Raw genomic sequence first — 26,314 nt, forward strand, 5'->3', positions numbered from 1 at the left:
TTGCGGAATCGTGGCATTGCCTCTTGGCTTTTGCTAGAGAACTGTGTTAATATCTCTGCTATTCTAACGAAGAGAGATGGCCTCTTTCATGACTACCTAATTGGATGTAGTGTCCAGCCTCCTTTTTTGCAGCCACTCACCTTCTAGTTGCACGTAGAATATATCTTTATCACTAAGCGGCCGGGGGCATCAAGAAAGCTAAGCTTCTCCTGCAATATATATTTCACCTTGATGGGGTGAGTTCCTGCGTTAGAAGTGATCAACAAAATGCTTGGAAATTTGAGCAAGTAACCGACCATTTCTCCAGGGAAGTGTCCAGTGATTCAAAATATATCCTACTCGTGGTAATAATTCAGACATGACTTACGAAGCGAACTATTCTAAACTGTGGAAACGGTAAATGGCGATTAATCTTTGTCCAATTGCCAAATAGATAAAAAATATATACATGTCCTGTTCACTCCGCATTGGCGATCTTCTGCAACGACTCGAACGAACCGTTGAAGATGTCCGAGTCACCACCATACTCGTAACTGTCGGAGTTTTGCCAGATTGTGTACGTCTCCCAATCGCCCGGAATGGTCGATGGGGCGGAGCTGCTATAAGCCGCCAAAACAAGGGGGCACTTGTCACCGAATCCGCCGGCATCACCAGTGCAAGTACTCCACCAGTCAGCGGTGGAATAGATCATGGGATAGACGCCAGTCGAGCTGTGATATTCATCGACAAACTCCTGGATCCATGCCACCATATCGGAGGCACTCAGTCCATAGCAAGTGTCGCCGTAAGGGTTGTACTCAATGTCCAACATTCCCGGAAGGGTGATGCCGTCCTTAGACCAGCCACCTCCATTGGAGATGAAGTAGCTGACCTGGTCAGCAGCCGAAGATTCGTCGGGAAGAGCGAAATGGTAGCCCCCGCGGATAAATCCTGCATCGGTGGCCCCGCTGTAATGAGAACTAAACAGAGTATCGCTATAAGAGGTACCCTCGCTGGCCTGCGCAATAAGTCAGCACGAAATTCCCGGACATCCCAGCAATTACCATGGTACCTTGATCATTACAAAACGTGCACCGGCATCATAGGCTGCACCGAAGTCAACAGTCTCTTGATGATTCGAGATATCAAAACCCTGGACTTCCTCCGCGCGAGCTTCGAGAGTCTGAGTCAGGGCTGATCCAGCGATGGAGAGGGCAATGCTCTGAAATTTCATTTTAGAGTTTTTGTTTATTTGTGAGAATTGAGGATATTTTGATGTTGAGGCCGCTGGAGGAAGAGTGAGAGTCTGTGGAATGGTGACCCTTTATATAGGCTTCCGTCTGGATAGGGCATCGGAGGCCGACTGAAGTGCAGAGTGACTACTACTACTACTATTTTAGGTAACCAAAACTGCCCATCTCAATATGGAGGATCGTATGGTCGAGAATGTGGCGTTGACTGTAGCTTGCAACAATCGTCCCTGGTCACAGATAAACAATCAGGTGGGCGCATGATTGGCGCTAGCATATTCAATAAAGCAACAGTGGAGCACAAATACGATGCTGCACGATGATCAGTGTTATTTTTATGCTGGTGTTCTTGGCAAATACGAAAGTCCTAAGCGAGTGCAAACCGTGCAAACCCGCATTGCCTAGGCGTTATGCATCGAGCACAATTACATGCGCAGGCTAGAATAAGCATCTATGGACAGCACTTTGGGTCCAATAGTATGCGATATGCTAAAATATACATAATTATATGCAACGAGTTAAGTGGCCAGGCATTTCTTGAAGCAATGCTATGTATATTATGAACAAGAATGCAATGAAGAATACGAAAAGCAGCATACCGGACGGTGATCCTGCGTTAGACCAGAGCCAAGACTAAAATAGATTCCGAACAAGCCTCGTATTCAAGAGTGGGACTCATAGTATGTACTAGACAAAGGACTTTGTCAAGCCTGTCGGCACTTCGTATTCGTCTCGCAACACGCTGAAGGAGCGCTGATCAGAAAGCTATCCACGATATGCGAGGAAGCCGACATTCTGGTCTCCCAGGGAGCAAGCTACACGCCTCCTGTTCCAGCATGCGAGATATAGACGCGGCCTTCAAATGGCTGTAGCCTTTCCAAGTGGGACTCAGGGCAATTGCTGACAAGCAGCCCCATTTCCTTCGCCGTCGTCGCCTGCGTAAAGAACTGGGGTTCAGCTGTGAAATTGAGGGCGACTAAAGCTTTCCTTTCTTCCCTCGATTTGACAAAGCAGAACGTCTGCTGATTCTCGAAATCAACTACCTCAAAGCTGCCGTGGATGAACAACTCCCGGTGTTCTTTACGTAGCCGCAGCAACGTTTTCCAAAACAACAGAACACTATCCGCATCACCCTCCTGCTTTCTCACATTGATCTCTTTATACAGGTCGTGCGCGCGCATCCACGGTGTTCCAGTACTGAAACCACCATTAGCCGACTCGTCCCATTGCATCGGAAGCCGGGCATGATCGCGGCCTAGGATGCGAAGACCATCCATGATGCGGTCTTTGCGGGTGGGATCAACACCGCTCGCGGTCTGGCGCTCGGCTTCACGGTAGTACCCAAGCCCTTCAATATCCTTGTACTCTTCAATGGGCCAATCTGCCGGAGCATTCGTCATGCCAATTTCTTGCCCTTGGTAGAGGAATAAAGTACCGGTCATGACGGCCATCATCAGTGCCAACATCTTGGCTGATTGTTCCCGCCATTCGGGCGTATCGGACCCGAAACGGGATACCGATCGACCGTTGTCGTGGTTCTCGCAGAATGCCGTGGTCCAGCCGTCAGTGCCTTCAATAAATGATTGCCATTTGCTTACAATGGATTTCATCTCCGTGAGTTTCCATGGATGGAAGATGTACTTGTCTTCCAGGCTGTCGCCCATCCCAACATGGCCAATATCCAAATGGAAGACCATACTCAGTTGCTTTGCAGACGCCCCCACATATTTAAGAACGTGCTGGGGATCGGGGGTGTTGGCCAGTTCTCCCACTGTGACAACATCACCATACGGCAACAGGACGTCATTATACATTTCACGCAAAAACTCATGAATTCTAGGTCCGTTGCACCACTTGTTGATAGCAGGTTGGACATAGCTTTTGGGGTCTGTGATTGGAGCATCTGTAAAATCTGTATGTTTGCTATACTGCTTGGTGTGAGTACAGTGACATTTCCAGGACTCCCTACGGAGTCAACCTACCTTGTTCACAGTGTCCACTCGAAATCCATCAACCCCCTTGTCCAGCCAGAAGCGCACGGCGCTGTCATAGATGGCTTGACGTGTGGCCGGATTGTCCCAGTTCAGATCGGGTTGTTCTTTCGCGTAGAGGTGGAGATAATATTCTTGTGTATGTTCGTCCCATGTCCCTAGAGTGGTCAGCAAATGAGGGGCATGGCGGACGGATCCATCAAAATACATGTGCTGCCGGCAAAGTATCCGCGCCAGTTCGTCGGAGGCAACCGATTCCCCTTATCATCGTACCTGGCTGGCCGCCAGAAATACCAATCACGCTTTTCGTTGTCCCTGCTGCTCCGGCTCTCCTGAAACCATTTGTGTTGGTCGCTTGTGTGGTTAACAACGAGATCCAAAAGGAGTTTCATTCCCCTCTGGTGACACGCGTCCACGAGCTTTTCTACATCCTCCACAGTGCCATATGCCGGGAGTACTTTTTCATAGTCAGAGATATCATACCCCATGTCATGCATGGGCGAGTCGTAGTGCGGCGAGAGCCATACGACATCGACACCTAGGGCATGAAGATATGGGATCTTCTCGATGACACCGGGAATATCACCCCAACCATCCCCATTTGAGTCCTTAAAGGAAGCCGGATAGACCTGGGCAACATAATCAGAAATTAAACTAAGCATGCGCTTGAATATACCGTCCTCGCGGGACTCACCTGGTAGACTGTACTTTCCTTCCACCAGTTGTTGGCACCTGTCGGCACCAGCTGGATAGAGTGAGGAGACATGGCGACTTTTGTGATTGGGTCTTCCAGTCTTGCTCAAATCAAACTTTCAGTTTTGGGGTCTTCTTTCTTATAATGCTGGGAATATGGGCCGGAGGGCTGCGGCCAAGACTGTCCGGATAGAGGCCGCAAAGCCTCCGACTTGGCTCCGAAAACTGAGAATCTCTGCCAATCATTGGCCATGGGGGCCCATTGTATTCCTTTCTCCCCACGCGAGCCAGTGTGGAGTGCAGCACCTGCCGTCAATTCCCCGGATTGTCCCAGATATCGAATGATGGGTTTTCTCTCGCAGGGCATGGGGTCATCTGAAGACTGGCCGAGTATAAGTATCTTCGAGTCACTCCCTCGGTCTGCATCAGATTCTTCTAGGATCATGGGCTCCATCATCCCTATCGTCTGAATTTTCCCGTTCTCTTGTTCAACCTGTTTCCTCGACCATATTCCAACATGTCGACTATCGACGCGAACCCGGGCACCCATCGAAAGCCCGAGCTGGTCCATGGCAAGCATGGGGCTCAGCAGGAGCGATCTATGACTCTCTGGGCAGCTGTCCGCCTTTACCCCAAGGCCGTGGGCTGGTCAATGCTGCTTTCTTCGACCTTGATCATGGAGGGATATGACTTGGCTCTTCTCGGGTCCATGTACGCTTCGCCTCCGTTCAACGAGAAGTACGGCGTACCTACAGCCGACGGCAAATGGGGTGTACCGGCTTCCTGGCAATCTGCGCTGTCTAATGGAGCCCGTGTGGGTGAAGTGATCGGCCTCTTGATCAATGGATTGGTTTGTGAGCAACTCGGCTACCGCTGGACTATGATTGGTGCTTTGGCAGCCATGAACGCCGTGATCTTTCTCTTTTTCTTTTCCGTCAATGTGCAGATGTTGCTGTCTGCAGAGATCCTCGCGGGTATCCCCTGGGGAATCTTTCAAACCCTCCCGGCTCAGTATGCCTCGGAAGTATGTCCTGTTGTGCTCCGTCCATACCTGACCACTTATATCAACGCGTGCTGGGTTATCGGGCAATTTATAGCGGTTGGTGTGAATCGGGGCTGTATCCCGCGGAATGACCAGTGGGCGTATCGCATTCCCTTTGCACTTCAATGGGTGTGGCCTCTCCCTATCCTCATTGGATGTCTCTTCGCCCCCGAATCTCCCTGGTGGCACGTGCGTCGCGGCGACATCGATGGTGCTCGTCGTTCCTTGAACCGGCTCACCTCCCCTCGAGATCCGAGCTTCGATGCTGATGCCACCATTGCCATGATCGAGCATACAAACGAGTTGGAAAAGTCACTTGGTGCTGGCACGCGGTATACCGATTGTTTCAAAGGCGTGAACCTTCGACGGACGGAGATTGTGTGTGGCGTCTGGTTGGTGCAGACCCTATGCGGGCAGAATTTGATGGGCTACTTTGCGTATTTCTGTGTACAAGCCGGGCTGCCCACAGTGCAGTCATTCAATCTATCGCTGGCCCAGTATGCCCTTGGATTACTGGGTACGATCGGCTCATGGTTCCTTATGTCTGCAGCTGGCCGTCGCACACTCCACCTTTGTGGTTTATCGAGTGCCTTCATTTTGCTGGTGATCACAGGTAGCCTTCACTGGGCTCCGGAGGAGAACAACGCGGCCAAGTGGGCGATTGGGGTCATGCTGATCATCTTCACCTTTTGCTATGATATCACAATTGGCCCCATCACATACTCCCTCGTGACGGAGCTGTCCTCCACGCGGCTGAAGGCAAAGACCATCGTACTTGCACGTGTTGGATACAACGTGAGCAACATCGTGGTGAATGTCCTGACAAACTACCAGCTTAACACGACCGCATGGAACTGGAGTGCAGCCACCGCGTGGTTCTGGGGAGGAACCTGCTTCTGTTGTCTCGTCTGGGCTTATTTCCGCGTGCCTGAACCCAAAGGCCGCACCTATGAAGAGCTCGACATGTTGTTTGAGCGGCGGGTTTCAGCGAGAAAGTTCCATAAAACCCTGGTTGATCCGTATGAGGACTCGGTGGAGGTGCGCGAGGATCATCCGAAGGAATAATCGTGACGTGTACATAGTAATTAAGTCAAGAGAGCTGCGTGGTAGCGAATAAAGAGAATATCTATCTATTGAAGACCAGCAGCATCATGTCGTATCTATGTATTTCAGTGGAGAGAAGACTATACGCACCAGAGAAACATGGGTGAGTCCGGAAGATATCAAAAGTGAAGCCGATCTGAAACAATATGTTGAATTAGAACACAACGTCTTTTCCACTCCTCTTCCTGTTCTTCGTTTTCCTTTCGTTTCTTCTCTCTTCTCTCTCTTCTCTCTCTTCTCTCCCTCCTCTCTCCCATCCACAACATGCAGCCTCGACCCTCCAGACAATCCACCGTTACAAATCAAGATGACAGGGCAAGGCTTATTTACTGTAAAATTCACACTGACTGACGGCTTGATAGCACCACCGCAATCCAGTTATCGGGCCCGTTTACATCCACCAGAGCTACCATCACTGACCTGAACCTCCAGCTTCAGGAAGGTCTCGCATCTGTGGGAATTGGGGAGTTAACTGCTCTCCAAGGAACCCTAATTTCACAGTTGGTCACAGGTAGGGACTTAATATGTGTGTCGGGTCGCGATCAAGGTGCTACGATGGGCGCCGTCATCGGGCTCTTAGACGAAATATTGCGACATCAGTGGAGGAGGACAACCCCCAAAGCTGTGTTGGTATTTGCAACCACCAAAGCCGCCTGGCCCGTGTATGATTTTCTCGCAAAACTGGCGCCCTGGATAGGGCTCCTCCCTCAACCCTTGATTGACGACTCTCAATTAGCTGCTGGAAAAAACTCTCCCTCGCTTTACCCATTTATTGTTGCTACACCGTACACCCTATTCTCTACTATCGAATGCCAACAGCTGGAGCCAAATTGGGTTGATTACATTTTCATCGACAGAGTCGATCAAATGCAAGAGTGGGACTGTGGCGAAGCACCGTGGGTGAAGTTTTATTCATGGTTCGGCCGGAAAAGTGCCCTACGCATCCTCACTAGTCGCACGGGTATCTCCCAGGATATTGAGACCATGATTCTCCGGGAGCGCTTGCCTATTGAAATCCAGTCGCCTGACGTACCCAACCAAGCCAGTTTGGTGTTCTTGAACATGCTGCCTGGAGAATCCCGCCGCGACGCCAGTACCAGATTCGTTCGCACGAATGTATCTCGTGAGAAGCAGCTTCTGCTTCTTACATATACCAGTGTGGTCCCAAGTCGCATGCTTTCAGAACTTAACCAGAAATTGCCGCCTGATTGTCCTGTAGGATTTATAAGGACACAGAAAAACCCTGAACATCCAGATGCCCTTCTCACTTTCACCGCAAAGCAAACCAGTGTGCTTGTCGGACATAGCAATCTTCTGAAAGGCCTTAGAGTCCATAAAATTTCCACGGTGCTGTTCTACTTCATGCCTGATGACTTGAGCCCTATTGCGAAGGCTATGGAGAACGTGGACCCCATCAATGGGCGCATTGTTGTGCTCATGGATCCATCGTACAAACCAGATCGCGACCGCTATCATAATATTTGCCAGAAATGGAGTCAATCTCAGAGGAAGACAGCTATCGTATGGGATGGCGTCTGGACGAAGCTAGGGCCGCCAATAGACAGAACAGCCACTCCGTCAAATAGACTTCTTGTCCTCGGATTGCCAACCAGCTGGCCTAACTGGAAAGTTTTATCGGCCATGTCGGAGAACGAACCACTCGATATTGAGCGAGCAATGAAGCAGCAAGGAGAATGGGACCAGTAAGCCAAACTCCATGGCCCCCATTAGATTACTGTATAGATTAACGCGGCTCATCTTTAAGCTACGGGTGGATAACGTTCCGATGCGACGCTGATGCGACCAGCTGTCTCAACAAGTGGGACAATAACCTCCTCAGCGAGAACGTGATAGAAATGTGTTATGCAAGTGTCCCGGATCACAGTCAACGGATCGACGAAGCAGTTGGACCTGCGAAGAAGAGGGTGAAAGTGGAGAAATGATTGGATCTGACTCCAAGAAAAATGTCGGAAAACTACATTATGCCCTACTTGAGAGATAGTGGACCCCTTTACTCATGCATGATACTAGATCCTTGGCATTTCCGTACACCTTTTCTCCCCGGGGCTTTTCCGGAACTTAGAATCACTCTGCCTGACAACCTCCGAATATGCCCCGAGAGGCCATCAAGCAGGCCTGCGATGCCTGCCGCCGCCGTAAGGTCAAATGCAATGCCCAGCATCCATGTAATCCTTGCAAGGCCAAAAATTTGGTTTGTCGAACATCAGCCATACGGTTGAAGAAAGGCCGACAAGGCAGTACGGCAAATGTCCTTGCGGAGCTGCGTCAGCATTCATCAGAACATACCACTTCCTCAGCCGCTGTCCCTCAAACAACAGATCGGAATGATAGTCTTCGTGGATTTAAAAGAGCTCCTGGGCTTCTGTGCACGAGGTTGGTGGAAAGTTGTGCTGACTACTTCTTCGCTCGTATGATGGGAACCGTCCCCATTCTACACCCAAACAGCTTCCAGAAACACCTTCACCGCATGGAACATGACGCCTGTCCATATTCCTATTGCATAATCACCGCATTCTGTGCCTTTGTATTAACCCAGACGGGGTACCTCTCCTGGCATGGGGAGATCTCGCCGGGCCTCGCACGTACCTTGCTGGACGAGGCAATGTCAGCTCGCCGCCATCTAGATCTGTTTGCTGGGTCTACTCGTCAAGGAATTATTATTGCCTTCCTACTCTATGGATGCCATATTGGATTTGGTAACCAGCGACATGCATACTACTTTCTGCGGGAGGCAACCACTTTATACACAGCTGGTATCCTCGACCAGCCTGGCGCAGGTGCGGACGGAGAACGTGACGCTTCCTTCCAGGGTAGACTATTCTGGCTGCTTCTGATCTCGGAGCGGTGAGAAACTTTCCCTACCACAAACGCACCCACAACCTAATCCGCGGTTATAGTGCACATGCAATCCGACGGCATCGCCCGATCACGCTTCAAATCAACCAAGCTAGCCCAGTACTGGACACAGCTCCAGCAGATGACCCGTTCAGTTTAGGGTTTAGCTGTCTTGTCGAACTATATCGGCCATTCGACGAATCCTTCCTCAGCCACTGGAACGGCACTCAAATTGGTTACTCGCGGGACTCACTTATACAGCTTGAGGATCATCTTCAAAATGCAGTCCCATCCGACCTCGAACTGCCAGATGTCCTCATGGCCGATCTACGTGTATCACAGCAGTGGCTGCGGACTATGATCTGGCAAATGGCCACGAGTGCTGGCTTCCTGTCGAGTACGCCCACACATCCATGTTTGGATTTTCAATACCCATTACAGATTGCGAGAGACCTGTCACTGGCAACCTGGAAACTGTCACGAGACAGTGTAGAAACACATGGCATTGGTCTCATCGAGAAGGTCTTTGAGGTAGCGTGCACTCTGATTGATGTTATGGCTTGCCTCAGTTCGACAGGGCTACGGTCATCGGGTTTCGAGATCGGTCCTCAGGATTACCTCAAGCACCTGGTTGCCCTGGTGCATTCCTTGCCGGGGGGATGCCACAGATTTCTGCCCCTGTTATTGACCAAGCTAGGGCAAACACTTCCGTCCATGTTGCAGCCAGTCACTCGACACTTAAATCTTCCTGGTCGGAATGACCCTTCCCTGACGGAGGGAAACGATGAGGAGAACGTGCCGTCTGAATACGAGCGCGATTTCAACCGGGCAGAAATGAGTCGCATTGGCGATAAAACACCGGAGATCGACGAGGCTTTTCGCTTGTAAACAGGTATCTAAACTATAGTACTGGGAATGATGTATCCGTGCATGTTCGTAACTCCATATTCTACATTGGCGTGTGCCAGACACGCAGTCATCAAGTGATATAATTCGACGCTAGAGACAAAATATCCTGCAAGCCCTCAACATAATCCGCTCCGTAAGGAATTGCCAGTGATTCCAGTGATGGTGACGAAACAGATTGCCTTCCACTGCTTACGCTCCTCTGCCCAATCCGATTGTCGACTGGCGGCCAGCCATGATCCGTATCCATTGCTGGCAATAATTTGGGCCTGGTAGGGGAGCGTTGAAAACCACGCCATTGCCCCTCCACGCAGAAATTACGGATAATTCCGACTAGATCGATATCGATATGCCGATTGTGCGACTCTTCACTGGGTGCTCTACCCATTGCGGGGGATCTACTGCATTGCTCGCGAGATAGCAGTTCCTTAAGAAGGTGTACGCCGCGTTGTGCAATCATGCTCGAACCACTATGCGACAGGATTTGCAGTCCGTCCTGAACAAGCTGGCGATGATGAGTACTTTCGGGGTCAGACATATTGCGATAGAACAAATCGAGGCACAGGATAATCTGGCACGATGAAGTTAGTTGCATTGTCACTCAGGGAAGAACAACTGTACATACACTTGCAGCCACGCTGAAGGCCTGATGAATCCAAAGAACCGGGCTTCCATCATGGATTACCTCTTTCTGTTCTTTAATGATGGTCCTGGCGGCTGCAACACAGGTCCGACGCGTCCGCGCGAAGACCGGGTTCGTAAAACTCGAAACCAGGAACTTGCGATGGATCATGATGATCTTGTGCGACGAGCTGATAGCTAAACTTCGCCGGGCCCAAGGTACGTAGCAGGGCCATGAGGGATCCAGAGGAACGTTCTGTAAGTAATAGGGCAAATAGTGCGTGGCCAACTGGCGTAGGCGGCGGTCGTGCTCCAGCACCTGCTCATACCGAGTATAGGGAGTATTAGCCGACATCATCCCATCTTGGAGCGACGGCATCAATGCCGCAACTTCGTAGAAGAACCTCGAATAACCTGTCAATGTAGGTTCATCCTGCGACCGCGAGATCATATCATCATCGCGACAGTTGCGTGGTTTCGCCGTATTGATACACTGCCGGGAGATGAGATAGCTCTCGGAAAATGGAATCGAGAACCAATCCTGGATGCAGAGCTGACACCATGCCCGGCGTCCAATTTCCCGGTCGACCAAGTCTGGCGACATCTCGTCGTCGGGCTCTTCTCCTAATCGATGTAACCCAAGGCTCTGTGCTATCCTGACAGCAGCCGCCAGCAGGACCGACAAACTATTGGAGAATCCCAGTAAGTGTGCCGACATGGTCAGCGTAGCTATTGCTTGAACGGCGTAGACCGAGTGGCAAGCAGTGAAATCGGCATGATGTAGACAAGTTGACACAGCTTTGAACCACCGTTGCGATAGCGCTGTTTGCTCCCATTCAGGGAAACCCCAGACTTGGGCGGTTGCACGTGGTGCGCAGGCCAAAGCCCCAGTGAGGACAGCAAGGAGCAAAGCTATCCATTGCCAGTCAGCCTGTGTGTTTGTAATGTGGCCGTCGGAAATGCGGTAAAAGTCATCTAACTCCTGACGCAACCGTCTGGAGTGGAACGAGCCATGATACCACAGTAGACAGTCACAATGCCACTCGACTAGCTGTTCTACCTGGGACCTAGGTGGAAGCAGTGACTGCACATAGGCCAGCACCGATGCAGGGCCTGGCCCGAGATTTCGGTCCTCTCCGTCATCATCGGCCGTGACATCTCCGGGTGAATGCTGGTCTAACCCGTCTCTTCGGGCAACAACTTGGCGATAGTCCGGGTTCTTCCGGCGGCCCCAAGCAAGGAATTCGAGAATCGTAGCAGCATCTTCTATCTCTCGCTCCGGAGATTCCGCCGCTTGGTCGACGGACACTACCGATGCTGTGGCGGACGGAAGACGGTCGACCGAGCTTTCTGTCGAACGATTGACGGCCGCATCCCGAAGGGCCGCCTCCAGTTCCTGCACACGGGCTTGAAGCTTCTCGATCTGATCATCACCTTGACTGCGGACCCTGGAGCAGTCGATTCCGCTGCGATTTTGCGTGAGTTAGACCAAGGCCGGATGAAGTTGCAAGGAATCAATGAAGTTTACCCACCGTCTGGTGCAGTTACGACAAGGGACAACCTTATCGCAGCGGATTTTTCGCCGTGTACACTCCACACAGGCAAGTCGTTTGCGATTAGCACTCATGGAAGGATTTCACTATGGAAAAATTATGGGAGTGTTCGAGTTGAATCGAGGGCGATGAGAGTTGTAAGACCCAAGGACTTCGGCCGGACGGCCGAGAGGGGGAAGCCCTAAGTTGATAAGCTCGGCCGAGCTGATAAGTATTTAGTTGATCTCACTGGTCATCGTCATCGTCAGCTAAGGATATTATATAGACTTCCCCGAGAGTCAACTGCATTCTATCAGCCTACGGCAGTCACAAAATTAAGCCCGACTACATCATGCAAACGCGCTACGTCGACCGTCCCATCCCCAAGATCTCGTTGGCCAACTTCGACGAACGGATCGATCAAATTACCGCCGACCTTGTTAATGCTGCGGAGAATGTCGGTTTCTTCACACTTGTCGACCACGGCATCCCGGTAGAGGAGATCGAGGAGATGTTTTCCACCGCCGAGCGCTTCTTCGGTCTCCCTGACGAGGTCAAGGCAACCGTTCCGTGGAATCCAAACAATGTCGGCTGGGAGAAGAACTCCCAAGTCCGGCCCTCCACAGGCGAGCCAGATACAAAGGAGTCATATCAGCTGCAGTTTGGAGAGAATATGACCGGGGTCTGGTTGGAAGATATCCATCTGCCTGGCTTCCGCGATTCGTCGCTCGCCTTTATGCATCGCGTCCAGGCGGTTTCGGAGCAGCTCATGCGTTGCTTTGCGCGCGGGCTTGGATTCCCTCAAGATTTCTTCGTTCAGTGTCATGATGTTTCACGGCCTATCGCCCAAACCACCATGCGCCTACTTCATTACTTTGCGCTGCCAGAGAACCCTGATGGAAAAACCTACCACCGCGCCGGGGCCCACGCCGATTGGGATTTCCTGACCCTCCTCTTCCAGAAGGAAGGACAAAGTGGCTTGGAGATCTGTCCCGGGCGTGAGGTTGTGACAGAATTTGGTATTGGTGACCAGTGGACAAAGGTCGAGGCAAAGACGGGGGACATTGTTTGCAACATCGGGGACCTCCTCATGTCATGGTCTGACGACCGGTTTAAGTCGACATTTCATCGAGTGAAGGCCCCATCAGAGCCCGGAGACTATTTCGGAGATCGATATAGTATCGCCTTTTTCAATCAACCTTGCAAGGATAGTCTCATTCAAGGTCCGAAGAAGAAATACCCCCTAGTAACGGGGGAAGAATTCAATGCGCAGGCAATGAAACGGAACTTTTCTGCACTACAGGCAAAGTTGAGGACAATGGAGGCAGCAACTTAGTTGTATATACCTTTATACTACGTTCATCATTAATATGACCTGTGTCTATCTTAATGCATTATCTACTATTACCATAACTGCCACTAATTTGCACATGAATATCATTGGGGTAGCACCTGGCGAGGTTCCTCCTTCAAACAGAGATTCAGAATAACACCCACGACGGCGGCAATAATAAAAGGAGTCTCGACGATCAAATTTAGGCCCTGCTGGAAACCCCGAAGATGCACATTCGCACCGTTGTAAGTCAATATCGAGGCAAACCAGTCTGGGGACACAATATCCATGAATCCAATCCCAAGTGCAGCCGTCAAAATAAATCGGTTTCGACGAGTGTACTCTACCAGGGCGAGGACACGAACCCCGGCCACGGCAATAGTGCTGTATAGGAAAACCTGCATACCACCCAATACCGAAGGCGGCATTGAGCCAAAAACCGCGCCGAATTTTCCGAGGATGCCCATGAGAATGAGGAAGCCGGCGGCACACCATCCAGCTCGTCGACTCTACATTATTAGTTTATACATTATATCGCATGGCACTTTGTCAGTCAAACTCACCGCACACCCTGTCAGCGAAATGACGCCGTTGTTACCAGCCTGACTGACCATCGGAAGAGACGTGCCCAGAGCGCTAATGAGACTACCGATGCCATCACAGAGAATACCACCCTGGATGCGACTCTGGAATTCCGGTCCATCAATTGAAACCCGTGAGATTTCAGCCGTAGCCAGAATATCCGGCATGCAGCTAACAGCCTCACAGACGAAGAGAACAAGCAGCGGCAATACTAAGGCACTATCCACGGAGAGTTTAAATGTGTGCACCCAAAGGAATGTGCCAACGGGAGTAGCATCAATCTGACCGCGAGACCAATACCCAGTGCCTCCCGATATGGCGCAACCCACAGCTAGACCTATAATTATGGACGCCGACTTCATCAATGGGGACCCAAAAAACTCAACCAGAACAATAGTTAAAAAAACACTGAAACCCAGGCCGATCAGTTTTGGATCTCCCCTATTAAGGCAGTTAGAATGGGGCATTCAATAAGCGGAGTGCTAGGTAAACCTACCATGGCAATGGATTTGGTGCCGAGACATCTGGGCATAAGGCATAAAACCCTTCTCCCCCGTGGCAGTTAGAACTTCCGCCCCAGTTCTCCATGCCATTCGCAATGAGATATACTCCAATAAGTAACAAAAGTGTCCCTGTTACCACTTTGGGGAAGATCCGATTCAAAATCTTTGGAGGCACCAGAGACATAAGGATCTGTATCCACAAGGTGCAAAGCATGGTACCCAGTACTGCACCCCAGGCCTCAGGACATGGTAGGCGAGAGCCGTGTTCATCAGTGGGACACGTACCATTAGAGTATCTCATGTCCGCATAATTGAAACAAACCGCGAGGATGTCAAATGTCGGGGCAACGACTGACAAAAGGCCCGTTCCAATATACAACGGAGTTTTAGCTAGGTGCACTCGCGTCACCTGTAAGGCTGTTGCAATACCTGTAGTAATGAATGCTGCAGATACTAGGTACTGCGTTTGTTCAGAGTTCAGGTAAAACGCGCCTCCGGCAATGGCTAGTGGGGGTGAGACAACCGATCCGATCATGGTCAAAGCATGTTGCAGTCCCAAAAGGATTGTCAACAGAATAGGAACCTCGTCATCAAGCCCAAAAAATGGCGGCTCAACCCCTTCGTACTTTTTATTGAAGGGCCAGATGTTAGGGGTGATAAGGTACAGATAGTCCTAAGGGCATCAGCATGGCTGACTTGTTAATTAGTAGGATAGACATACGTAATCGCCAATCCAACCATCACGGCTAGTTAGGTAGAATCGCCAGTACTCCCATCGAGATTCTGCAGGAAGAATCTCAGAAGCAGATGGTATCTGGCCATCTGAGATGGATGTTGGACCCGACTTTGTCTCCATTATGAGTGATGTTACCCCAGGGACGCAAATTCTACAGCTAATGCAGGAAGCAGTGCATCTTTTGTACCTTGAATGATGGATAAGACTATGCTACCTCCAGTGTCTAGTATCCGATAAGGACGATAATATGATAAGCTCGTATAGAGCCATGCTGAATAGTGCATTGCCCGCTCGGCCGAGGGGCTTGGGCTTATCAGCAGAACTTCCACTTATTCATTGCTATATCTGCATCATCATTTCGATGCAAATCGACGCAACTTCAAAAGCCATGTCAAAATGGCCACGCCGCCATGCACTCTTTTCCTTCATGCCACTATCGTTACGGTAAACTCATGTCGGGAAATCTTCCACGACGGTTACCTCCTGGTGCAAAACACCCATATCGCGGCAATTGGGAAATGCCCCGCTCCCCAAGAATTGGCCGCTTCTAAAACAATCGATTGTACTGGGAAGATCATCATCCCAGGCCTCATTAATACACATGCCCACTTGGTCCAATCACTTCTACGAGGCCTAGCGGAGGATTTACCCTTGCACAATTGGCTATGTGATGCAATTTGGCCGTTGGAGTCGGTTTACGACAACCAGGACGGCTACCATGCCGCTCGACTCACCATGGCAGAGATGCTTAAAAGTGGCACAACCTGCTTTTTAGATCCAATGGTAACCTACCGTGCGGGCTGGGAGAATGTCTGCACCGCAGTAGGTGAGATGGGAATGCGTGGTTGTCTCGTAAGTTGCACCGCTCTTTTCCAACCCAAGGCCTCTCACCCTGATGATGATGCTAGGGAAAACTGGTTAAATTCACCGAAACCAATAGGCAACTTGCAATTACCGATCCCCGTGACAGAGACCTTCTCGCCATGTCTATCCCAGCTTTAGTGCAGCATCACCAGGAATATCATGGCGCATTCGATGGCCGTCTTCACGTTTGGGCTGCTGCTGGGACACCCCGTGGGGCACCTGCATCGCAATATCGAGCGCTGGGCGAGATATGCGCTGAACATGGCATTTCCATCACTATGCACTGCGCGGAAGCCCCTCGTGACCGTGACATCTACCACGACACATATCATTGCAGCGCCATGGAATTCATCCGAGACGCCAAGTTGTGCGGTCAGCCTCTAGCCGTAGAGGAAGCGAGCCCTGGCGAGGTAACGAAACAGCCAAAGACTACACATAACCTCGTCCTTGCGCATATGGTAAATCTGGATATCGATATTGACATCCCTCTTTTGCACTCTACCAATACATCCATCGCACACAACCCATCGTCAAATCTGAAGCTTGCCTCAGGTGTTGCCCCAATTCCAGCCATGTTATCCTCGCCGTATTCTATAACTATCGGTCTTGGCACGGATGGAGCACCATGTGCAAATCACTATGACATGCTGCAAGAGATGCACCTGGTTGCAATCCTGCACAAAGGCATCTGCCATGATGCTACAGTGGTTCCTGCTACTACAGCGCTTGAAATGGCTACCATCAATGGGGCAAAGGCTCTGGGATTAGAAGACCAAATCGGAAGCCTTGAAGTTGGCAAGAAGGCCGATCTAGTCGTTTTGGATCCCTATGGTCGCGGCGGTCTATCCGCAGCTCCATGGCACTGGGATAGTAGTGATGGTGTTTCTGCAATTACTACGGTGGTTCATGGCTGCACTGGTAGGGATGTCACTATGACCATGGTTGATGGGAAGTTACTGGTTGAAAACGGGGTATTGGTGGATGGAGGCCAACCAAAAGAAGCAGACATTGTTTATAGAGCACAGGAGGCAGCGCAAGGTATACTGTGTCGTTGCAATAACACTCCGAGGATAGCCAGTCAGATCAAGGGCGGTGCCGGGGTGGGTTGGAAAAATCGATAATAATGATTCCGAGGCACACACCGGTGGCCACGGTCGTCGAAATATGAGGAATATGGGGATTCCACCCATTTATCAGACGATCATAATGTATATAGGTCAAATTTTATCTAAAACACGGTCCCCCTCACCTGGTGTGCATTCTTCAAGCGGATGTCGTTCCAGCCTAAGACAGCAAGGACCGCAATCGGTAAAATGGGAAGTCCGGCAATAAGCATACGCCGCTGCGCCATTCCGTATGCATATACTGTGGCATCTCGCTCGGGACTTCCCACAGGATAAGAAAGAACTTCTGAGATAGAGCCATAAAGCTGAGCAGCCTTATGTTTTCTATCCACGGGGAGTGCATTCTCCAAATAAACGGGTACAGTACCAGTCCATATAGCTCCAGAAATTGCCGAGCCCACGCCTGACCCAATTTTTCCGAATAGGCCCAGAAGTGCAAATGATACGGCAACTGTCTCGTGTCCCCCGGTCGCCATGGCGGCCATTTGCTGACATATCACCAAAGTACCTCCTGCTAACGACTTGACCACTTCGCAAAAGATCACATATTTGATAGGTGTATTTGGAGACCGGAATGGAATCATCAAACACGTTCCCAAGATCACCAGTGGAAGGGCAGCTAGAGCAATCCACTTCAACCGGTCAACCTTCCGAACCAGTCTGGATATAATCAGTCATGAGGGCCATGGCGAGAGGTAAGGGATACAGTACAGGCCAAGAGGAACCGACCATATACATGTGCCGATTGTATAGATATTATATATAAACCCAGTTTCCTGGATTGTTGTGTCAAAGACTACTTGAAGGTACGACGCAAGATAGAGATCCCAGCAACTGCAAGAGATTAGACTCATCAATCAAGGCCACGCTAGGGGTTTCATACTAAAAGCTGGCGAATAAAGCGGCCGAAAGAACACACGCTCCCAGGAGTGTTCGGTCTTTGAGACGATCAAGGGGTATAAAGGACATCGAAGAGCCGACTTGTTCCCAAAATATAAAGACAATGAAACACAATACTCCCATGAAGAGCATAGCAACGATATCGGGAGACTTCCAGCGATCGCTCGGTGATGCTGTCCACATATTCTCTGGTGTTGTAACCAGGGTGAGTGGCAGGAGTACCAGCACAAAACCGCCAGTAATCAACGCCAGTCCAGTTGCTATAATATTAGTGATCGAATCGAGATGTTATTCTGGTCGGGTTGGCTCACTATCAAACTTAACAAAGTAATGCTTCAGGGACTCAAAACAAGTTCGGCCTGTACTTGATTGTTGTAGGAGGCCTAAATTTCGGGCTCTGAGCCGTGCCCTCCAAAGCAGTATCAAGAGAGGCGAAGTCACTACAGGGGTGACTATAACAAATATTGCAAAACCCCACCACATAGCTCCATTTTTATAGAACCATTGGGCTGCCGCAGGTCCAGCAAATGTTGTGACAATGTATGGAGTGGACGCAAGGCCGTAGACAAATGCACGGTTCACTAAATCTGTGGTGTCCGACATAAACACATGGAGAACATAATCCATGCCATTATATCCGATCCAATACACAACCTTTGACGTACATGAATCAGTAAGTATTTCTGGGCCAAAGGGAAACCAGAACAACCTGTGCTGCAACATAGATCTCAATATTCCGGCAGATCGCCATGAATAAGAGACCTGGTTTTATCAGTCCACTTGACGAATTTTCACATTCATATAAAGGCCTTACCCAGCGTACATAATCCGACCATTACCCCAAATCCTTCTGGGCGGCCCCAGAAATCGATCAGCATAGCAGTTGGAAGTTTAGAGACACCCCCAATAATACTAACCAATACGTTCGTGGCGGATATCAGCGAATGGTTGGTGAAAGCTGAAAATGCATACGGGGAGAGACTGCCGGTTGTCTGTTGCTGGAACGAGTTCACAAAAAATATTGAAAATGTCCTGTCAAGGTTAGATGTGCCGTCATCATGCACCACACCCTGGAACTCCGATCGCCTTACATGGCATATCCTAAGTACAGACTTTTGGAAGACCAGACGGTGGCCAGAGCCTCAATCTCAGAGACTCCATGTAGTCGATCTGAATGTATGCTTAGCTCAGGGTTCGGTATTGATTCATAGCCATTGTTAGACAAGTTCTGGGCGACGTGGTTACGCCACGTTTGGATGATGCCGCTCCGCATCTTGTGGAGCTTTCTGTGTAGGCAACCCGACATTTCCAAGGCCCCGTGCTTTAAGCTGATAAACAAAGTGTAAGGTGAATGTTATCTGGGAGTCGGCGTCCAGCGCGTCGGGGACATTGAATAGATGGTATCGGCCACCGTGAAAGTATTAAGTTGCGCGAGGGGCAAAAAGAAAAAGAAAAAGCCATTGGTATGGTTGGACAACTGTGCACGGCGCAGAGACCGGAGAGTCCGGTTACAAGAGTCCACGAATTTTATGAATGCCTAATAGTGGACCAAAAACGGTGGACTACTCCGTACCTTTTGCAAGTATGACTGGCTCCGTTCTTGGTCCGAACCGCGGCTTATCTGATTATCCAGGCTTCATCTGATTAGATTCCCGATAATCGGAGGCGGTGGTCTAGAGGGTTTATAAAGGGTGAACCCGATATAATTATAATATATCAAGAGAATTCGTATTTTTATTTTTATTTTTTTCCTTATGATTTTCTCTTGCAAGTATCTTGCAACGAGGATGGAATTGATATTATAAACTAATGTACGTTTGATTCGTTATGTTTTCGGACTTACGATCTCTATCGGTACATTCACAACGGATTAGTTCCATGAAATTATAAACCTCAATCCTCGTAGCCAAACCGACCTAACGATATCCCATTTAGTTATCATGACAATGATAGTTGCAGGATATCAATTTGTGTACTCAAATGAAAAATTTCTTAACACGGTGCGGCGTTTGCGGTCACCACGAGACTCGATGATATCACCACTACAAATTCACCAACCACTTATATAATTCAGACATCAGGTAAAGGATTGGAATCTAGTCGCAAATACTTTTCTTGTGAACCCTATAGATCTTTAGATCACCCCTTATATGATCATCTCTTGCTGCCAGCACCGATCCTAGTATTGCGGCAAGTCCATTCGGTGTCCTATCATGGAAGAAGAACGGAATACTCAAAATGTCACTTTTGCGCCTGGCCCGTCAAATGGGGATCCAGAATATGACGGATCCAAAGAGGAAGAAACTCCCCTGCGGGGTAGAAATATGCCAAACATGCCTCGTTCGAGTCGAACAGTGTCTCATGTGCACGAGCCCCCGTATATGAAACTGGCGAATCCCGGCCCATTAGGTTTGCTTGGGTTCGCCATCACAACCTTTGTGCTTGGGCTCTACGAATGCGGTGCAGGGTATGATACCTGTTCTCTCCATTCCGAATTAGCCAGCATGTCAGCTGCTAATCTTTAATTGGAAAACAGGCTTCCTCATTCCGATCCTCTTGGCGATGTTGGGCCGAATCAAGCTGTGTTTGGACTCGCGATCTTCATGGGTGGCGCCGCCCAGTTCATTGCAGGAGTTATGCAATTTCGGGTGGGGAACACATTCGGTAGTACGGTGCATTGTTCATACGGGGCCTTCTGGCTGAGTTACGCTATGTTTTTGATACCTTCATTGGACATCCAGGGGGCCTATAAGGGTGATGAGCGGGCATACACGTTCGCTGTTGGGATTTACCTCACCCTATGGTGTTTTTTGACACTGCTGTTCTTGATTGCAGCCCTTCGGACCAATATGGTCATTCTGGTTCTTTTCTTTTTCTTAACCCTAGCATTTCTCTTCCTGGCACTCGCCAATTACCTCGCCACAGAGCATCCCACGCCGGCATTGCGTCTCAATAAGACAGGTGGAGCGTGTGCCGTGATATGCGCCGCAGCCGCCTTTTACGGTGGCGCGTCTGGTCTCATGTTGCCTGAAACAACTTTTGTTCGGTTTCCGCTGGGTGAATTTCCTCACCCAGAAGTATGATAAAGTGGGTTTTATGTACAACATTGGAACAGCCGCTTTGGTCGAATCAATCCAGTTATACGGAGCATGAAGTAGCCGCAAATATTTATATATTATATTTTTTCTATCTTTTGAATTTCGTGGAGTATGTCGTTTCTGGGCACATTAATACATGGGAGAAACATAATATCCTCGCATGCACATGATGTTATGAAGGCCAATGCCCCATTTATAGGATGTACTTGAACCTACCTAGCTGGTTCATGTCACCTTCCAGCTCGCCTACCTGATGTGCCTCCGCCAGCTTCCTATTCAACCTAGAATGCACAACCCGGATTGCAAAAGCGAGTACCACGACTAAGAAGGCTACCGCGGCCGTCGCACTTCCTCCGGGGACATATCGCGGCCCTGAGGAAGATGGCCACATATAGCTGCCGTAGATGGAAGCCGTGTTTCCGATCATGTTTGCGATTGCAATGGCAGCTGAACGTTTCACTAGAGGTCTGGGGAACGAGTTCGCCACCCAAGCGATGATGATTTGATAGGCAGAGACAGCTCCCATGGGCATTAAAAACATGCCAAAGAATCTGGCACCAAGATTGGTAGTCGCGGTACAGATTATGCACCCAACAACACTCACCATCATCAACGAGATAATGTGAATTCCACGGTCGTTTGTCCGGCCTGATGTCCATGTCACCACCAAGGATACCAGGAACGTTGCGATCCACACGGGAGCGGTGATTAACAACGTGATGACACTATTATACCCCAGTGTCTGAACAATAGTGGGAAAGAAATACTGGAAGGTCTGCGAAAGTAGTGATGTGTGCTGCAACAGGATAAAGAGGTAGATCCGCTTGTCGACGAAGACAAGGTACAGGGCCTCCTTGATACTGGTGGAGCTCGTATCATCCGCCTCTCCTGCATCGTTAATTAACCGCCACTGGGCGTAGGACCGTTCGCTTGCATCTAACCAGGAGGTTGTTGCGGGATAGTTGGGCAGCATTGTTCTGGAGTTGTCAGTACATCCATGATTTATCCCAAAATCTGGAATATACCCACGCGGAAAAGAGTGATATGCCAACGGTAATCACTCCTTCGATAATGAACAGCCAACGCCATCCGGCAATGCCGTGCGCGCCGTCAAGATTACCCAACACACCAGCCCCAATTAAACCACCGAAAGCGTTTGCGAGTGAACTTCCAGCATAGAACCAAGCGATCCGATGACTCAACTGTCCACAATCAGGTTAATAGCTGCATGGGGAATTCCATTAATTTGTCGGACGCATACCTCTTGTCGCGTATACCAACTCGACCTATTCTCCGTCAGTAATTATATCGCACCATTATAACCGTCACTCACATCAGCATGATCGCTCCCGGAAAGAATGGCGCCTCAACGAATCCAAGGAAGAACCGAGCCACCACTAGGCCAGAGAACGAGTGGGTTGCCGCCTGGCAGGCTGATATGACGCCCCAAATGCCCATTGCGATGCCCAGGAACAGAGAAGGCCGGACACGGGTTAGTAGTAGATTAGATGGTAGCTGCATCAGGAGGTATCCGACAAATAGAATGCTAGTTGCCAAGTTGTAGTCGGTGCCATGCATATCCAAATCTTTTTCCAGGGATCCCAAGCGCGCTTGGGAGAGATTGCTACCATGTAGTGATTAGCTCAGAAACGAAACAGCTTCTCATCTGATGCTTTTCTTACTTCCGGTCTAAAAAGTTGAGAAGATACATAAGGACGAGGAAAGGCAGCAAATGGAGATCAACCTTGCGCAACAACCGCTTTGTCATATTTCGATGCCATTCTTCGTCCTTTCCGGCGTAGGCCTGGTACAAAGCATCCTGATCCAGAGAAGTTATTGGTTTCTCAGGTATAGGGCGATCTTCGATGAATTCCTCTGCCGGTTTGGACATCATTCGGAGCTCAAGCATATGGAATTGGCGAAGATAGGATGTCTCTACTCTGAGCAACTCCTGGCTTCTCTCTATTTAACAGGGCACAGATCCTCGGAGAAAGTCCGAAGCACCAAAAGTCTGTTGGTTTATCAAGATCATTTGATGCCATGTCCACGTTCTTCTTCTGCGGGGGCGGGGATGTGGGACTAACGCGGGGTTCGGGGCATTCGTGTCCGAGGCTTCTGAGATTGAGTATCGTATACGAACTCAAGGACGATTGTCTCTTTATCATTCTCAACGGGGATCATATGTTATATGATGGACCTCTGGATAGGTCCTAGCTATTGGGGATGAATCTCTTGATTCTCATACTATGGAAGATGAGACCATCGAAAGGTGGCTGAGGTCCGTGGGTCACGTGAGCGGTGGAACCTGATTGGTCCGCTTGGGCGGGCCCAACATTCTATGATCTATAGCTACGTAGGAGATAGGTGGAAAACCTAAACGAGTGACAGCCCCCTACACTCAAAATACAATCATCAATCGCTTGACCTCCCCTTTCGGCTAGTAAAGCGGCACGCGGTAGGCGTCAAATTCATAGTCCCAAGTGTCCAGGGATTCTTGGTCATGCACGCACTCCATATCCTTGCCGTTGTTTTTCCACAGAGGGCGCAGAGGCCAGGCGCACAGCTTGTGCTGTTCACCCTCGTGCTCTCCCGATAGCACCGTAGCGTTCAGAGTATGTGGCACAATACCATTCTCAACCCACTCAATCAGCGTCTTTAGAGTGGTGCGCGGGAATGGGCCGTTCGGCTGAGTCGTGCTGGGGCTGCAATGGGCAGCTCCCGGGACTAGGAAGAGCCGGTTCCATTCGTTCAAAGCCTCGCTACTCTCATTGAAGGACATGCCGGGGTACATAATCTTGCGAACTGACTCATGATAGTGGACCGAGGAGCCAGGGGGAATACTGTTATCTGACTCTCCGTGGTAGTGCAATACCTTACCTCCGGAAGCCTTGAAAGGGGTCAGATCAGGCCAGGTGGTCTGCAGGACATCCTCATAACGCTTCCAGCCCAGCTCCATCCAATCTTTCAGGGTATCGTAGGTGACATTTTCCAAGGTAGACAGGTTGTCGGCATCGCGTAGTTCAAGGAAACGCGCCACCCATTCTCCACTGAGGGAGGTGATTTCCAACTCGAATTTGCCCGTCTCCGAGTTGTACTGAGTATCGGCATCATCAAAGGAGGCTGACGGCTGGTACCAAATATAGGCACGACGTCCGTCCAGGGTGTGAAGACCTTCCAGCATCTTAGCAGCTGCCACAGCTCCCTGAGCAGAGACGGTTCCGTTCTGAGCGGGGACAGTATTTGACTGGCTGGTCCTCTTCAGGATAGTCTGCGTGGTCGACGCCGCGCAGGAGTAATGAGCACCTATAGTCGAGTTGACGTTGAAGTGCAGCTTACAGAGGTCGGTACGCGATACCACCCCATCTTTGCGGCCATCTAAGCCATCACATGCCGCAATGGTTAAGTTGACAATTTTTTCTAGCTCGCAAGGGGGAGGGTAATACCCCATTGTGTGCTCCACAACGTCAGGGTACAGGTGGTTAACCTGCTGCTGACCGTAGCGAATGGCGGGAGCTCCAATTACCGCACCATCCCATTCATCTGGGAAACGCTGGACTTGACTCCAGCCCTCGCGGCCACCCTCAGAGCACCCCTGGTAATAGGCGTACAGTTTAGAGTCTCCAGTACCGAAGAAGTTCTTAGTTAAAGCTTTTCCAATGAGACTCAATTCGTAGTGAGCCTGGTATCCGAACATGTAAAGTGCATCGTAATTGATGGTTCCGTTGGCAAGAAGAAAGACGGCGTCGAACTGAGTGTCAAAGGAACCAAAACCCCCGTCTGTAATACCCGATGCTGCCCCATACTGGACCCCTCCAGGGAGATAGCTGTCTTGAGAGTTAATAGCAAAGCCACCACCACCGGTTGAAAGCCAGCGGTTCTGGAACTTGTTCGGTTCGGGTAACCAGATCTCCAGTTGCACCTTATCGTCCCGACCAGGGTGGGAGTACGCAAGCGTCACATTGCAGTAGTCATATATGGCATCCGGGAAGTAATTACTCCCAGTGGTTGATGCGTTGTAAATGGCGTTGGCAGTGATCGAGGAAGTATCAATCTCCAGCCCCAGGATTGACTCGCTGGCTGGAAGAGAGGATTGCACATGCGACTTGGTACAGAAGTCGGCCAAGCTAGAGGCATGCGAGACGGTGAGAGCAGCCGCCCCGGCTATTATGCGGACTGCAGTCCTCATGATCAAGAAACAAAAAAGAGGGAAAGAAAGAAAGACTCGAATGAATGACTGGATATGGATTGATAATTTTAAAAACGGGGGAGTTGCACTGCTTAAATTATCCCATAACTTGATTGCAGCCTATCCACCCGTGGTTGTGACACACAACGATACTGTCTACTTCGTACATCAATCAGTTTGCAGGAAGCCCCTGAGTCCAGGACCTACGCTGCCTAGTGGGTACTACGTGGGGGCTTCCATAGTTACTCCTGTAGCAATAGTAGAGGAACGGGCAAATCAAACGTCAGATATCGAAATTACGCCTTTTTTGTTCCTGGATGATGACGTTTGATCATGAATAGATCTTCTTAACATCCGGAATGCTTCTTGTCGCGCCACCATCTCGACTTCAACCTGAGTTGGGATACAAAAGGCTGTATCTTGGTGAGAAACTTAGGAGAGCACCTATTATTCGGGTCACCGTTATCAAATGATAAACGGGCACTTGGACGCCCACGCCTAATAGTGAGAATTCGTCTCCCAATACAGCCATTAGATTTATTGTCTTCCACGTCATAGAGTGGATAAACACGGCGCAACCCCCTCGGTCTTTTGCGCTATCCACTATGTACTCCGAGGAAGCCAAAGCCAGTTTAGGTATTCGCGACGGGTAGTCTGTACAGCCTTTCCATCCAGTAACTAAGCATCATGTACTACAGGGAACAAGAGGCTTATATTCCCAGATTTGTGTATAAAGAAGCACAATCTCTCTAGTTCTGCAAAAACTGCGATCTTCATCGAATCCCCAAAATGGTAATCTCCTCCGACAGTAGCGACTCCGAAATTGCGGAAACCGACATGCGGGACAACTTCGGGATAATATTGTTTTGGAAATTAGGCCCGACGGGAATCGATCAACAATATTTCGAGATAGGATTCGGGTCGGCGCCAATAATATTGAAACGGATTTAAAGAAGCTTCTCAAATAGTAGGTACGTACGCAGACGGGAGCCTTCCGAGTTCCAAGCCTCTATC

The 26,314-nt window shown here is 49.8% G+C and overlaps 12 protein-coding genes across 12 annotated transcripts; 5 read left to right on the forward strand and 7 right to left on the reverse strand.

Annotated features, from left to right (window-relative positions):
* Positions 1-316: 316 nt before the first annotated feature.
* BDV59DRAFT_181052 (lysozyme) lies at positions 317-1,414 on the reverse strand. The gene is made up of 2 exons (XM_073690171.1): positions 1,052-1,414; positions 317-997 (listed from the first exon to the last, which is right to left on the reverse strand). The coding sequence occupies exons 1-2, from the start codon at positions 1,211-1,213 to the stop codon at positions 458-460; spliced, it is 702 nt and encodes a 233-aa protein (XP_073546592.1). The 5' UTR covers positions 1,214-1,414; the 3' UTR covers positions 317-457.
* A 630-nt stretch (positions 1,415-2,044) lies between these two features.
* BDV59DRAFT_208806 (glycoside hydrolase family 13 protein) lies at positions 2,045-3,986 on the reverse strand (the record flags this gene model as incomplete). Its single annotated transcript, XM_073695278.1, has 4 exons — positions 2,045-3,157; positions 3,212-3,378; positions 3,429-3,849; positions 3,915-3,986. The coding sequence occupies 4 exons, from the start codon at positions 3,984-3,986 to the stop codon at positions 2,045-2,047; spliced, it is 1,773 nt and encodes a 590-aa protein (XP_073546593.1).
* A 444-nt stretch (positions 3,987-4,430) lies between these two features.
* On the forward strand, positions 4,431-6,020 carry BDV59DRAFT_194021 (general substrate transporter; the record flags this gene model as incomplete). The annotated part of the gene is made up of 1 exon (XM_073692328.1): positions 4,431-6,020. The coding sequence occupies one exon, from the start codon at positions 4,431-4,433 to the stop codon at positions 6,018-6,020; it is 1,590 nt and encodes a 529-aa protein (XP_073546594.1).
* A 2,141-nt stretch (positions 6,021-8,161) lies between these two features.
* On the forward strand, positions 8,162-9,849 carry BDV59DRAFT_59195 (uncharacterized protein). Its single transcript, XM_073696712.1, has 2 exons — positions 8,162-8,924; positions 8,978-9,849. Exons 1-2 carry the CDS (start codon positions 8,170-8,172, stop codon positions 9,801-9,803), a joined length of 1,581 nt encoding a protein of 526 aa, XP_073546595.1. The 5' UTR covers positions 8,162-8,169; the 3' UTR covers positions 9,804-9,849.
* BDV59DRAFT_59192 (uncharacterized protein) lies at positions 9,849-12,122 on the reverse strand. The gene is made up of 3 exons (XM_073696711.1): positions 11,975-12,122; positions 10,447-11,908; positions 9,849-10,392 (listed from the first exon to the last, which is right to left on the reverse strand). Exons 1-3 carry the CDS (start codon positions 12,067-12,069, stop codon positions 9,895-9,897), a joined length of 2,055 nt encoding a protein of 684 aa, XP_073546596.1. The 5' UTR covers positions 12,070-12,122; the 3' UTR covers positions 9,849-9,894.
* A 133-nt stretch (positions 12,123-12,255) lies between these two features.
* BDV59DRAFT_181055 (uncharacterized protein) lies at positions 12,256-13,376 on the forward strand. The gene has a single exon (XM_073690172.1). It carries the CDS (start codon positions 12,327-12,329, stop codon positions 13,308-13,310), a length of 984 nt encoding a protein of 327 aa, XP_073546597.1. The 5' UTR covers positions 12,256-12,326; the 3' UTR covers positions 13,311-13,376.
* Positions 13,354-15,265, reverse strand: BDV59DRAFT_181056 (permease family-domain-containing protein). Its single transcript, XM_073690173.1, has 4 exons — positions 15,114-15,265; positions 14,386-15,065; positions 13,871-14,330; positions 13,354-13,816 (listed from the first exon to the last, which is right to left on the reverse strand). Exons 1-4 carry the CDS (start codon positions 15,246-15,248, stop codon positions 13,412-13,414), a joined length of 1,680 nt encoding a protein of 559 aa, XP_073546598.1. The 5' UTR covers positions 15,249-15,265; the 3' UTR covers positions 13,354-13,411.
* Positions 15,266-15,479: 214 nt separating this feature from the next.
* On the forward strand, positions 15,480-17,231 carry BDV59DRAFT_181057 (amidohydrolase). Its single transcript, XM_073690174.1, has 2 exons — positions 15,480-15,980; positions 16,037-17,231. Exons 1-2 carry the CDS (start codon positions 15,525-15,527, stop codon positions 17,111-17,113), a joined length of 1,533 nt encoding a protein of 510 aa, XP_073546599.1. The 5' UTR covers positions 15,480-15,524; the 3' UTR covers positions 17,114-17,231.
* BDV59DRAFT_194027 (putative transporter) lies at positions 17,221-19,322 on the reverse strand (the record flags this gene model as incomplete). Its single annotated transcript, XM_073692329.1, has 7 exons — positions 17,221-17,776; positions 17,828-17,950; positions 18,000-18,276; positions 18,328-18,670; positions 18,726-18,778; positions 18,831-19,048; positions 19,108-19,322. 7 exons carry the CDS (start codon positions 19,320-19,322, stop codon positions 17,221-17,223), a joined length of 1,785 nt encoding a protein of 594 aa, XP_073546600.1.
* Positions 19,323-20,349: 1,027 nt separating this feature from the next.
* On the forward strand, positions 20,350-21,099 carry BDV59DRAFT_203109 (acetate uptake transporter family protein; the record flags this gene model as incomplete). Its single annotated transcript, XM_073694204.1, has 2 exons — positions 20,350-20,483; positions 20,553-21,099. The coding sequence occupies 2 exons, from the start codon at positions 20,350-20,352 to the stop codon at positions 21,097-21,099; spliced, it is 681 nt and encodes a 226-aa protein (XP_073546601.1).
* Positions 21,100-21,307: 208 nt separating this feature from the next.
* On the reverse strand, positions 21,308-23,005 carry BDV59DRAFT_194028 (major facilitator superfamily domain-containing protein; the record flags this gene model as incomplete). The annotated part of the gene is made up of 5 exons (XM_073692330.1): positions 21,308-22,091; positions 22,144-22,316; positions 22,376-22,400; positions 22,448-22,738; positions 22,797-23,005. 5 exons carry the CDS (start codon positions 23,003-23,005, stop codon positions 21,308-21,310), a joined length of 1,482 nt encoding a protein of 493 aa, XP_073546602.1.
* Positions 23,006-23,551: 546 nt separating this feature from the next.
* Positions 23,552-25,300, reverse strand: BDV59DRAFT_208809 (putative tannase; the record flags this gene model as incomplete). Its single annotated transcript, XM_073695279.1, has 1 exon — positions 23,552-25,300. One exon carries the CDS (start codon positions 25,298-25,300, stop codon positions 23,552-23,554), a length of 1,749 nt encoding a protein of 582 aa, XP_073546603.1.
* Between the last annotated feature and the right edge of the window lie 1,014 nt (positions 25,301-26,314).

The sequence above is a fragment of the Aspergillus ambiguus genome (assembly GCF_047715705.1).
Source record: "Aspergillus ambiguus strain CBS 117.58 unplaced genomic scaffold BDV59scaffold_22, whole genome shotgun sequence".
NCBI classification, from domain to species: Eukaryota; Fungi; Ascomycota; class Eurotiomycetes; order Eurotiales; family Aspergillaceae; genus Aspergillus; species Aspergillus ambiguus.